This window comes from Gallus gallus, chromosome 31 (assembly GCF_016699485.2).
Source record: "Gallus gallus isolate bGalGal1 chromosome 31, bGalGal1.mat.broiler.GRCg7b, whole genome shotgun sequence".
Taxonomy (NCBI): Eukaryota; Metazoa; Chordata; class Aves; order Galliformes; family Phasianidae; genus Gallus; species Gallus gallus.
In genome coordinates this window covers 1,535,362-1,546,033 of record NC_052562.1, presented here as the reverse complement: position 1 = coordinate 1,546,033, position 10,672 = coordinate 1,535,362, and the positions used below count along the sequence as shown (strand labels likewise).

The 10,672-nt window shown below is 53.3% G+C and overlaps 5 protein-coding genes across 9 annotated transcripts in view; 3 read left to right on the top strand and 2 right to left on the bottom strand.

Moving 5' to 3' along the window:
• Nucleotides 1-10,672, top strand: part of LOC124417463 (V-set and transmembrane domain-containing protein 1-like) — a 242,283-nt gene that overhangs the window by 118,384 nt on the left and 113,227 nt on the right.
• The window catches only part of LOC112531104 (osteoclast-associated immunoglobulin-like receptor), a 101,730-nt gene that overhangs the window by 12,461 nt on the left and 78,597 nt on the right, over nt 1-10,672 (bottom strand). The gene's annotated exons all lie outside the window — the stretch shown is intronic.
• LOC101749263 (free fatty acid receptor 3-like) overlaps nt 1-10,672 on the bottom strand; it is a 93,164-nt gene that overhangs the window by 34,220 nt on the left and 48,272 nt on the right. The window lies entirely within an intron of this gene.
• The window catches only part of LOC100859870 (platelet glycoprotein VI-like), a 93,203-nt gene that overhangs the window by 72,079 nt on the left and 10,452 nt on the right, over nt 1-10,672 (top strand). The gene's annotated exons all lie outside the window — the stretch shown is intronic.
• LOC107050774 (leukocyte immunoglobulin-like receptor subfamily B member 1) lies at nt 3,471-5,801 on the top strand. 2 transcript variants are annotated; one of them, XM_040654280.2, is made up of 6 exons: nt 3,471-3,831; nt 3,956-4,234; nt 4,316-4,627; nt 4,749-4,889; nt 4,999-5,036; nt 5,455-5,801. In XM_040654280.2, exons 1-6 carry the CDS (start codon nt 3,600-3,602, stop codon nt 5,590-5,592), a joined length of 1,140 nt encoding a protein of 379 aa, XP_040510214.1. In that variant the 5' UTR covers nt 3,471-3,599; the 3' UTR covers nt 5,593-5,801. The 2 variants fall into 2 exon arrangements, with proteins under 2 accessions (XP_040510214.1, XP_040510215.1); XM_040654281.2 differs by lacking the exon at nt 4,749-4,889 and having other exon boundaries at nt 3,472-3,831.

Below are 10,672 nucleotides of genomic sequence, written 5' to 3'. Positions count from 1 at the left end.
AAAAAGGGGAACTGACAGCAGCTCTCCGGCCACTCTCTGTCCCCACTGCAGTCTTGCTGTCCCCAGGCTGCTCCTGCCTCATGGCACCAATGGCAGTGGCTCTGTGAGAGGTAGATTGTGTTTTTGCAGTGGAAATTTCCAGTATTTCTGTATGTAGCCCAGGATAAGTTGCCTTTCCCAAAGAAAGTTGCTGAACAGAGTAAAGTTGAGAGTGGGGAGTTACGCCCTAGGTAGAATTGGCACAGGCACTAGGGTAAAGGTGAGAGTCAAAACGAGTGACAGCATTGTCCTCGTATCGCTATAAAAAGTCCAGAACATACCCAAAGACAATGGGTTGCTAACAGACTTGGTATGGAATTGTAACAAAGGTATGGAAGTGTAATGAAGCTATGCAAGTGTAACATAGCAACAGCGTCAGAAGACTGTGAGCCTGAGATGCTCAACCAATGCGTGCCAGGAGAGGCTTTACCTGCGTCGGACCCAGGGTGCGTAACGGAATGGATTTCACCTACTGGTTGCATCATTTCTCCCTGATTAGTACGGGGCATGCGCCCATTCCTGCAATGAGGAACAAACTGCTCTTCAGAGAGACCTTGGCCTGACTAGAAACTGTTGATCTTGAGCGTGTTTCTCACACCCTTTCCCCTTTTTGATGCAGGTGAACCCCTCAAGAGTGCAAAGGCCAATGAGGCCTGCGTGATGTGACCTCAAATCCCAAACTGTCCCTTCACCCCTACCCACCAAACCACAGGGGGAACTCCAAACCCTGACTATGTTGAACCCAGAAGACCTCAAGCATCAGGTCTTCTGAACCCAGAAGACCGTAACTGAATCTGCACTCTCCAAATCCAGCCCATGAGGAATCCCAAACCACATTATTGTGAGTCCCCACATCCTTCATCTAAGCCCCCATGTTCCCTCAGTACATGCAAGCCATACAAGCTTATGCACACCACAGACTCTGTGGGCATCACAGAACATGACCCCAAAACACCATTCATCTGGAACCCTTTATGTCTGACCCATGGGCACTGACCACCTAAGCCAGCTGTCAGATCTCAAAACCCCACTGAATACCCCATCTACAACCTCAAACTCCAATTGTGGATACCTACTGTCATATTCATAGGAGCACCAAATCTAAGCCTCTGCACACCCCTAAAGCCTTAACCACCCCACAGACCCCATGGGTACCCTCAAGCCAAGTAGTGGGAACCTCTAACAACACCTGTAGCGTCCCTCAAATTCTGACCCATGGAGACCCCTGAATCTCAGCCAGCCACGAACCACAAGCGCACTCTCTTGGCTATTACTCCACATACTGGGATCATTGGTCCCCCCACATGCACTTTGAGGAACCCCATGGTATCACCCCACTGTTCCCCGCTTAGGTCTCACTGATGCCCTCTGCTTCCCCAGTCCCACAACTCTCCCCACATTTAACATCCCTCAAATCCCTACCGGTGTACACCAAATCATCCCAAATCCCACCAAATCCCTGTACGGTAAGCGCTACCGTCACAGTGCATCCTTATCACCTGGATTCCTTTACACCTCTGAGACGTCCAAATCCTCCCCAGTCCACCCCCAAGCCCCACCAGCACTCTTTTAGGACCCCCACAACTCTCAAACTCTGCACCAACCTCCACCACCAGCCCTGAGGGATCCCCGGGTTGGTCCCAGTCCATCACAAAAGCCCCCATAACACTGAGTGGTGTGTAACAACAGGTGTGCACTACCCCACAACAGGCGTGCAATCCAAGGAGTGTTCTCACACACGTGTCACTGTCACCACTGCTGAATCGCTCCGCCTCGCTGGGCTCACATCCACCACTTGGTCTCCATCAGTGCTCACAAGCCTCGATGAATGTCAGTGGGGCCATTATTTCTGCATGGAGGAATGCAGTCCCATCCCTTTGCCTCCTCCACATATCCGTGTCAGATGCCACTGTACCAATGTGACCCCTCTGCTGCCATCTCTCCCACGGCAACAGAATGTGATGGGACATTGGTGGGAAGGTTCCACCTCTGCTGCTGTCCCACTGACATTCGCCTCTGATGCCGTGGGCCAAAATAATCAATCAGCAGGCATTTCTTTCAGAATAGCTCTCATGAAATATATGATATCGTTCTACTCTTACTGACTGAAGTTATTATTGTTTCTTAACAGGCTTGTGTTAAAAATAAAAAGAGAGAGAAACAAACCCATAAATGTAATTGGGTGTTTGTCCTTGTTCTTGTGAGACAAACACATCAGTCTGGTTCAGTGGAAGCGGCTGCAGTCCTTGGTGAGCTCTCAGGTGTTTGCCAAGGATGACATTTCCCTCCTGCTGTGCTCCATCCTTGGCAATAGTTTGTCACAGATGTCTGTACCCCAAAGGGCGGTGCCATGGATGAGGCAGATGTGGAGCGCTGGGTGTTTCTCTCCGCTCAGAGAGAGCTGATGGAGCCTGGCAGAGACACACAGCCACAGTTCTGAGCTGAATGCCTGCCTGCAGTGCTGTGCATTCCATGGGAAGATTCACAGCTCACGTGTTCATGGTGACAGAAAATGTAGTCTCACAGATAAACCCCCAAAGGGATGAATTTCTCCTCACTTTGGAGCCCTGTTCCCCCATCCGTGCACACAGCACAGAGCACAGCTGCGTCTTTCTGCTGCTCACAGCACTGAGCACAGCGATGTGTCACAGCGCACAGCACCATCGGCCATCGCTCCCATCAGCACCGCACTGCTCCCAGCTCTGGGACCCCCAACACCAAACTACAGCACCGCCCCACAACCAGCCCTGTGGGACCGCATTCCTTCCCCACCTGCCCCAGAGGAACTCCTCATTCCTCAGGGATCCCTCACACCTTCCCAGTCCTGCCCGCAAATATACCCACCGTGCCTCTGGCAAACAGAACTCTTGGCAATCCACCCCAACATCACCTCACCAGTCCTGTGGGACACCAGATCTGTCCCCAGCCAACCCAAGTCCTCGATGAATCCATGTTCCCATCCACACGTGTGCACACCCATAAGTCTGCATCCACATGTGTGACACTGTGTGTCTTCATGTATATTGCGTGAGCACAGTCACATACGTGCAGCAGCTGTACACACGTGTACTACATGCTTAGTGCTATTCCTCTGTGTGTCTGTGACATCGTGTGTGTGCACTGATACACGTACAAAATAATGCACATGTGTGTGTCCTTAGCATGTGACAGAGGTCAGTGTGGGTGTCACTGTGTCCCCAGTGGTTCCTGCTGCTGTCCTCATTGAGGATGGTGGAAGAAAGCACAGTGGGGACAGAGTGTGGAACCCAAAGATCGTGGAGACAGCAGGCTGGACGTGTTGGGGACCACCTGTGACATCCCATGTGGGACACCCCACTGAAGCCATGTGTCCTGTGTTTTACACACCCTTAGATGATGCCGTGCATTGCCACACACTGGCAGTGCTTTGCAGGAAGCGTGTGACAGCTGAGAGGTGACTGCCTGTGTGTGGCATCCCAACAGGGACTGCAGTTCCAGCTTCATGCAGAGAAGCCCATGGCGTATCCCCAAAGACACCACCTCCTTGGGGACTGCAATTGCAACACTGAGGAGGTGACATCATGTCACTTCTTGTCCCTTGGAAACTGAAAGCAGCTCTCCGGCCACTTCCTTTCTCTGCTGCAGTCTCACTGTCACAAGCTGCTCCTGCCTCATGGCATCAATGGCGGTGGACCTCATCCTGGGTGAGTGACCATGGGGATGTGTTGCCATGGGGGTTGGTGGCCCTGATTGGGACCAGGACCGTTTCCCTTGCAGGTTGGTGGCTGGTGGCAGCGAGCAGGGCACAGCAATGTGAGTATGGGGACGGGGGGAGAGGGGAAAATGGGGATGGAGGCAGGGGAGTGTGGTCAGGGGGCCAGCAGAGGAGCCCCGGAGGGTGTGCAGGGACAAGGCTGACTGCTGTCCCCTGTCCTAGTGCCCCAACACTCCCTGTCGCTGCACCCCAGCCAGGGGGTGTCCCTGGGGGACACTGTCACCCTGCGCTGCCACCTGCCCCAGCCAGCTGCCTGGGTCGAGCTGTACCAGGATGGACAGTGGAGATCCATCAAGGAAATGGACCAGGAGCAGGAAATGGCTGAGTTCTCCTTGGCTGGCATAAAGAGGGAAGATTCGGGGACATATCAGTGCCAGTACCAGGGGTTGGAGCCTGCAGGGAGATCAAAGCAGAGTGACCCCGTGGAGCTGTTGGTGACAGGTGAGGGCACTATGGAAAGCAGATTGCCCTGGGCTGATCCCACAGGGCTGTGTTCCATCTCTGTTACCTCTCTGTGCTCAGATCACAGCTATCCCCCACCTGGCATTTCCCTGAGCCCCAAAGAACATGTGGAGATGGGGAGCAACATCACCATCCAGTGCTGGAACAAGAAGTATGGGGCCGCCTTCCTCCTGCACAAGGATGGGCACTCAGCCCCTATCCAGCAGCAGGACCCCGATGATGGGGGCACTGCCACCTTCACCCTCTTCGGGGTAAACACAGCTGACTCCAGCACCTATAGGTGCTCCTACCGCATCGGGGGCTCCTACCTTCTGTTCTCACCCCTTGGGGATAATGTGACCCTGGAAGTGATTCCCAGACCTGCACCCCCAGGTAGGTCTGAGCCCCCATTCGGTGCTCCCCTTCTCACCCATGGCTGACAGTGTCACTGCATCCCTCATCCACTGTGGTGAGGGCTGTGTATGGGGACACCTAAAGCACTTCAACCTCGCAGGTGTCAATGGGGGTCCCAGCAGGAAACTGGTGGCAGCAGTGTCGGGGGCCTGTGTTGCTGCCATTGTCATCATCATCGTCCTCACTGCCTCTTTGCTCCTTGTTGCCCAGAGAAGACAAATGCAGACTGATTTGAGGCCTGGTGGGCAAGGGATTAAATGGCTTTGATTCCCCATAGATCCCCTATAGATCCCCACTAGTGTTGTTTGCGCCCTCCATAATCCCAACATTCTCCTCTCCCTCTGATTCAGGTGCCACCTCCAGAAGCCCTGAGGCCATGCAGTTCCAGGTCAGTGTCTGGGTCAGGAGACCCTAACCCCAACGTGCCCCATTGCCCCTCCCCCAGAGCTCAACAGGGAACCCCAAACCCTGCCCATAGTGAACCCTTTTATGGATTCCAATGATGCTGTGCCATGGGGACCTCCAAATCTCCACCATGGGTATGCCCCACACCCCAAACTGAAGACCCCTCGCATCCCCCAAGCCTTAAACATCCCCAGACTCTATGGGCACCCTCAAACGAGAATGCGACAACCAAACACCACTCACAGGGAACCCCAGTGCCACAGCCACAGCTTCCCAAAATCTACACCACCCCACAATCCCAACCCCCTTCTCCTGGAAAGCCCCCCAACCATTACACAGTGCCATCATCCCCTCAGGCATGTTGGGATCCCATGGTCACACTGCTGTCCCTGTGTCCCCAGGTGTCCCCCGGCGACAGCGAGGGTCTGACCTACGCCCAGCTGCAAGCTGTGACCCCCAGCACCCACCCCCCCAACTCTTCTACCACCCCTGAACCCCCCATTATCTACGCTGAGGTGGGCACGCGGGGACCCTGCTGATGCCCCCAGATGTGTACGCAAACACGGGTGTGTTGTGCGCACACATGGACTTCAAGGGTGCACAGTGCCAGTGTGCTCGGTGTGCTCACCATCACGTGTGAATTACAGCCATGTAGCTGTGCGTGTGAACACGTGGATGTGTATTAAACGGGTGTGCACCATCCCATGTGTACAACAGGTGTACAAACACACGTGTGGGACACGCTGAACTCTGTGCCTCTGTGTGTGTCTCTGCGATGCCGTATGTGTGCCCCACCAGCTGTACACACTGCTGCTCATGTGTGTCCTTAGCATGTGCTCCCTGGGTCTGCACTACACGTGTGCCTCCACAGCACATGCATGTCATCAACACGTGCCCTGTGCCTGCACCACATCTGTCCGCACAGCACACGCATGTCCTTACCGTGTGCTCCCCACAGCGCATCTCCATCTCCACAAGCCAAACCAGCCCCCATCCCACAGTGGTTTTGGGGCAGGATTTGTGGTGAGGAGGGAAAATGCCTTTGGGTGACGGCTGGGAACAGGACAGAAGGGTTGTGGGGTTTTCCAGAAATTGGGGGAGAAGAGGAAGTTTGTGTGTGAGAGGGCTGTGTGTGGGAGCAGCAGTGAGGGGAAGGGCAGGAGAGCTGACTTCCCCCTTTTGGTGGTGGAAGGGGAAATGCTGGAGAGTTTGTGAGCTCAGTGGAGATTATGGAGTCCAGACAGAGGATTGTGGGGGGGCTGGATGGAGAACTTTTGGGACCACAGAAAGATCTGGGAGCTTCATGAAGGATCTGCAGTCTTCTCGATGGAGGTTTGGGGCTGGATAGAAATGTGGGGTTGGTTTGAGGCTTTGGAATGAGTGGAGTGTTTTGGGGTGGATGGAGGTTTTGGTGTAGATGGGGTTTTGGGGTTTGAATGATGGATTTTGTGGTTGAATGGAGCCTTGGTGGCCTGGATGTAGAGATTGTGTCTGGCTGTACAGATCAGATCTTGATGTTGATTTAGGGGCAGGATGGAGGTTTCAGAGGGGACAGAGATTTTGGGGGATGGGTGACATTTATGGGGCTGCATGGTGGATGTGGGGACTGAATGGAGTTTTTTTGAAGTGGATGATGATTTTTGTGGCTGAAGGTCCTAGGGTTCATTGAGGTTTTGGAGGGCTGTGTGTGGAGGGTGGGGTGGGGTGTGGATGTTGGGACTGGATGAAGGATTTGGGGCGGCTGGATGGAGATGGTGGAGTTGGATGTAGAGTTTGGTGTGAGATGGAGGTTTTGGGAATGGGTGGAGATCATTGGGATGAATGGAATTTTTGGGTCAGTACAGAGATTCTGGGGGTCAATTGGAGTTTTTTAGGGTCTGGTTGGGGATTTTGGGGGTGAGTGGAGGTTTTGGGAGTGGACGGACTGATAGACAGTAGGAAAGATTGTTAAGGTGTTTGTGTGGATAGTAGGGCCAATAGGTAACAAGATAGAGAGACTGACAGGCAGAAGGTGGCTTGAATTTGTTGTGTCCGTACTGGATCAGGAGGTGCATCCCCAGGAGCAGGAGATCCAGCTGGAGGATGGATGGATGGATGGATGGATGGATGGATGGATGGATGGCTGGCTGGCTGGCTGGCTGGCTGGCTGGCTGGACGGATGGATGGACGGATGGATGGACAGATGAGCAACAGAGTGATGGAAAGCAGCCCACACAGCTGGGAATCTGTCCTCAAGGACAGGGAGAGGAGCAGAGCTGTCAGATGTGTAAGGCCGCTTTGCTCAGGGCACAAGAGCTCTCCATCTTCAGTGCAGGCAGTCTGGAAAGGAAGGCAAGAGAGCGGCATGGCTGAAGCGGGACCTGCTGGTCAAAGTGGAGAGCAAGAAGCAGATGCACAGGCAGTGTCTGCCCGTGGGTGGTGCTGGTGCTGGTCGGTGTGGGGCTGGGGGCAGGAAGGCCAAGGCCCAGCTGGAACTGGATGTGGTGAGGGGTGCAAAGAAGAACGAGGAAGGCTTCGACAGGGCTGTCAACCTAAAAAGGAAAGCCCAGGATGGCAAACTCGAGGAAGGCGGCCTGAATGAATCCACGCGTCTTCACAGAAGTAATGGTGGAAACTTCTAAAGGGGTTTTTATTGCCAGAATCAGCCCATACTTATATAGGAATACAGGGTGCACACGGCATCCTATAATTGGTTAGCACACAGAAATCACGCGTCTTGCTCGCTAGCTATTTGTACAGCATTAATCATCACACGGCTTTTTTCACTGTTCTTCGCATTCCTCTGTCTTGATCTCTTCCTTATCACTACCTTATCTTAACTGAAGCCTTAGTTCTTCTTCCTGCTTTGACAGCTTCAAGGTCTCATAGCCTGGGCTGTGCACATAGCACTCGAGCTCACAAATTCTTGCTCCCTGAGCCACTCTCCTACAATTTCCCCTTTTTCTTTTTGCACAAGCCAGGTAGTATGAATCACATCTTGAACCATTTCTTTGCGAGCATTACAGTAAGCAAGGCACGATTATCAGCACACCATCTGCACTACCCCCCACATCTGCAAGAACCTGTGAACCCAGCCTCCTGTGTACGCCGGACCATTATCCGTTTTTATCTCCTGTGGCACACCCACGACTGCAAAGCAAGCTGTCAAATGCCTCACCACATGGGCTGCCTTTTCACCAGCCTGTGCCGTAGCCCACAGCATTCTAGAAAAGGTATCAATGGATACATGTACATACTTTAACCTCCCAAATGCTGGCACATGAGTGACATCAACCTGCCAAATCTCACAGGCTTGTAAACCCTTTGGATTAACTCCCAGACCTAGGCTAGACCCGTGCTGTGAACCCTGAGAGCATGCCCGCACAATGCCCTTTGCTTCTGTACCTGTCAGGCCGAACTGGTGCCTCAATGCCTTAGCCGACCGATGGAACATGTTATGGCTGCTTCTTGCGGCCTGAAAGGAATCCTGGGGGCATGTAGTAGTGGACTGAGAAGTGCATCAGCACAAGCGTTGCCCTCTCCAAGACCCTGGGTCCCTAGGTGACTCCTCATATGCAGGATGCTACAAGGCACAGAGCGATCATCTCTTGCCCGCTTAACCTGCAAGAAGAGTTGAGCTAGTCTTGGGTCCTGGGGGAGCTTAATCAAAGCTTGCACTATATGTAGCACTACTCCTACCACGTATAAGGCATCTGATACCATATTTACACACTGATCTCGCCACCTGACGAGGGTCCATGCCACTGCTCACACCAGGCCTTGGTGCGACAGGCACAGTGAAAATGACCTTTCTGCCCTCAGCGGAAACATATCCCCAGTTTCTGCCCTCCATCCTTCCCACTTATTCTCGTCACAGCTGCTGCAAGCAGCCTCGCAGTGGGTTGGATGGCTTGTGCCACAGCATTTGCCATAACTTGCCCACTACGCTGTTGCTCTGCCCTACTAGCAAGATCCAACATTTCTCCAATCCCAGCATCTTCTGGGAGTGTAGCCAGCAGGCGCTTCATAGGGAGATTAGCATTCTCAAATACAAGCAGCTAAAACATGCTCTGTTTAGCTTCCTCGGACATCTCTGCTTGACTGGCAAGAGCCTTCCACAGCCTGTCCAAAAATGGTGGATTTGGCTCGGTTGGGCCCTGCTGAGTGGCAGCGAACGATGGCCAAGGTTGCATGTCAGGCACAGCATTAAAGGCCATCCTAGCCAACTGAGCTGCCAAGTAATGCAGTTGCAAAGGATATGTTAACTGTGCTGCCATATTCCCATATGCTCCCAAACCCGTTATCATGTCAGGATTAATCCCATACAAGACATCCCCCTGGTTACGCGGACGCCCAGCCTCCACCCGCGCTAAGTGTTCCCACTCCCGTTGCCAAATAATAACTTGAGAAGGAGTTAACAACAGCCTAGCCAGATTAGCACAGTGCATTGAGGAATTAACATCAGCAGTAAATAGCCAATCAAGCATCATTCGCACCACATCAGACTTTATCCCATTCTCTCCTACGGTCTTTTTCGCTTGCTGCAAACTTTCCACTCGTGCTGCTCGTATTGCGGTCCTTGGGGACTCTGCATGAGTGGACAGGCAAGTGCACCTGCTGTTTGCCACTCACCTTCCAGAATGGCATCCCAAATTATGCCAGTCCATCTCCGTTCCATTACTGGAGCCCCTTCTGCCACAGTATAATGAGACAGAGGACCAGAGGATGGCTTTGGAACGCAGGAGTCCACAGCCGGGATTTGCTCAACCAGTTGTTGCACCGATTGGGCCAGTTTTATAGGGACTAAGTTCAGCGCGTGGTCCCGTCGACCCTCTAGCTTCTGTCTGGCTTTGTCGCTTTGTCTCCCTAATTCAGTGACTGTAGGTTGTCCTGGCGTTGCCATAGAAACTTAATGACGGTCAGGGGGGAATAAGTTTGCCTCCGTGTCAGACTCCTCGTCTCCACTAACCGGCAGAGGGACTTGCTGCAGATCAGTGGGGGAAGGAGGCTCGGAGGTTGGCAGATCAGCAGTGGGAGGAGGCTCAGAGGTTGGCAGGGGCGGATACAGCGTTGGCCGGCTCGCCATGCCCCCTTGCTCTCTGGCGCGATGTACTTCCGCATCTTAATGCCAGTCGCCGCAGCCGGCTGAGAAGGAGCTTCCTCCTCGGGAGGTGCTGACGCAGCGTGGTCTGCGGAGGCCCCTGCTCCCACCCCTCAACAATTTCGCTATGGATGAACACTGCCTTGACCCCGCCAGGCTCCTCACCACCACTGGTCCTCTAAAGAGATTGAAAAGATGAGAGCAGCTCTTGGGGAAATTAGAGGACCCTATCTTCGAAGGAGCGGCTATAATTTGGGTAGCAGAGGCAGCCACTTACGCCTCCGCTCTCATAGTCTTAAGAGTATTAATCACGATTTGCGACTACAGCGCCTAGGGCTGTAGTCTCCTTCGCCTTGCCCTGAATGGATGTGTCCCACATGCAGTCCCCAGTTTCGTGCCATTCTTCCACTATGAAAATGAGCTGAGGAGTTTTCAAGAACCCCTGTTCTCGGGCCCACATTACTAGCTTAGCTAGGTCTTTGTCCTTCACTGCTTCCCCTTGCTTAGTGAGGATAATAAGAAGCAGTGTCTGTGCAGCT

Excerpts from the sequence above, each read along its gene's own strand:
- LOC107050774 (XM_040654280.2), top strand. The coding sequence starts at position 3,600 with ATGTCACTTCTTGTCCCTTGGAAACTGAAAGCAGCTCTCCGGCCACTT. Across the intron at positions 4,235-4,315 it reads CGTGGAGCTGTTGGTGACAG|ATCACAGCTATCCCCCACCT; the intron begins GTGAGGGCACTA and ends CTCTGTGCTCAG. Across the intron at positions 4,628-4,748 it reads TCCCAGACCTGCACCCCCAG|GTGTCAATGGGGGTCCCAGC; the intron begins GTAGGTCTGAGC and ends TCAACCTCGCAG.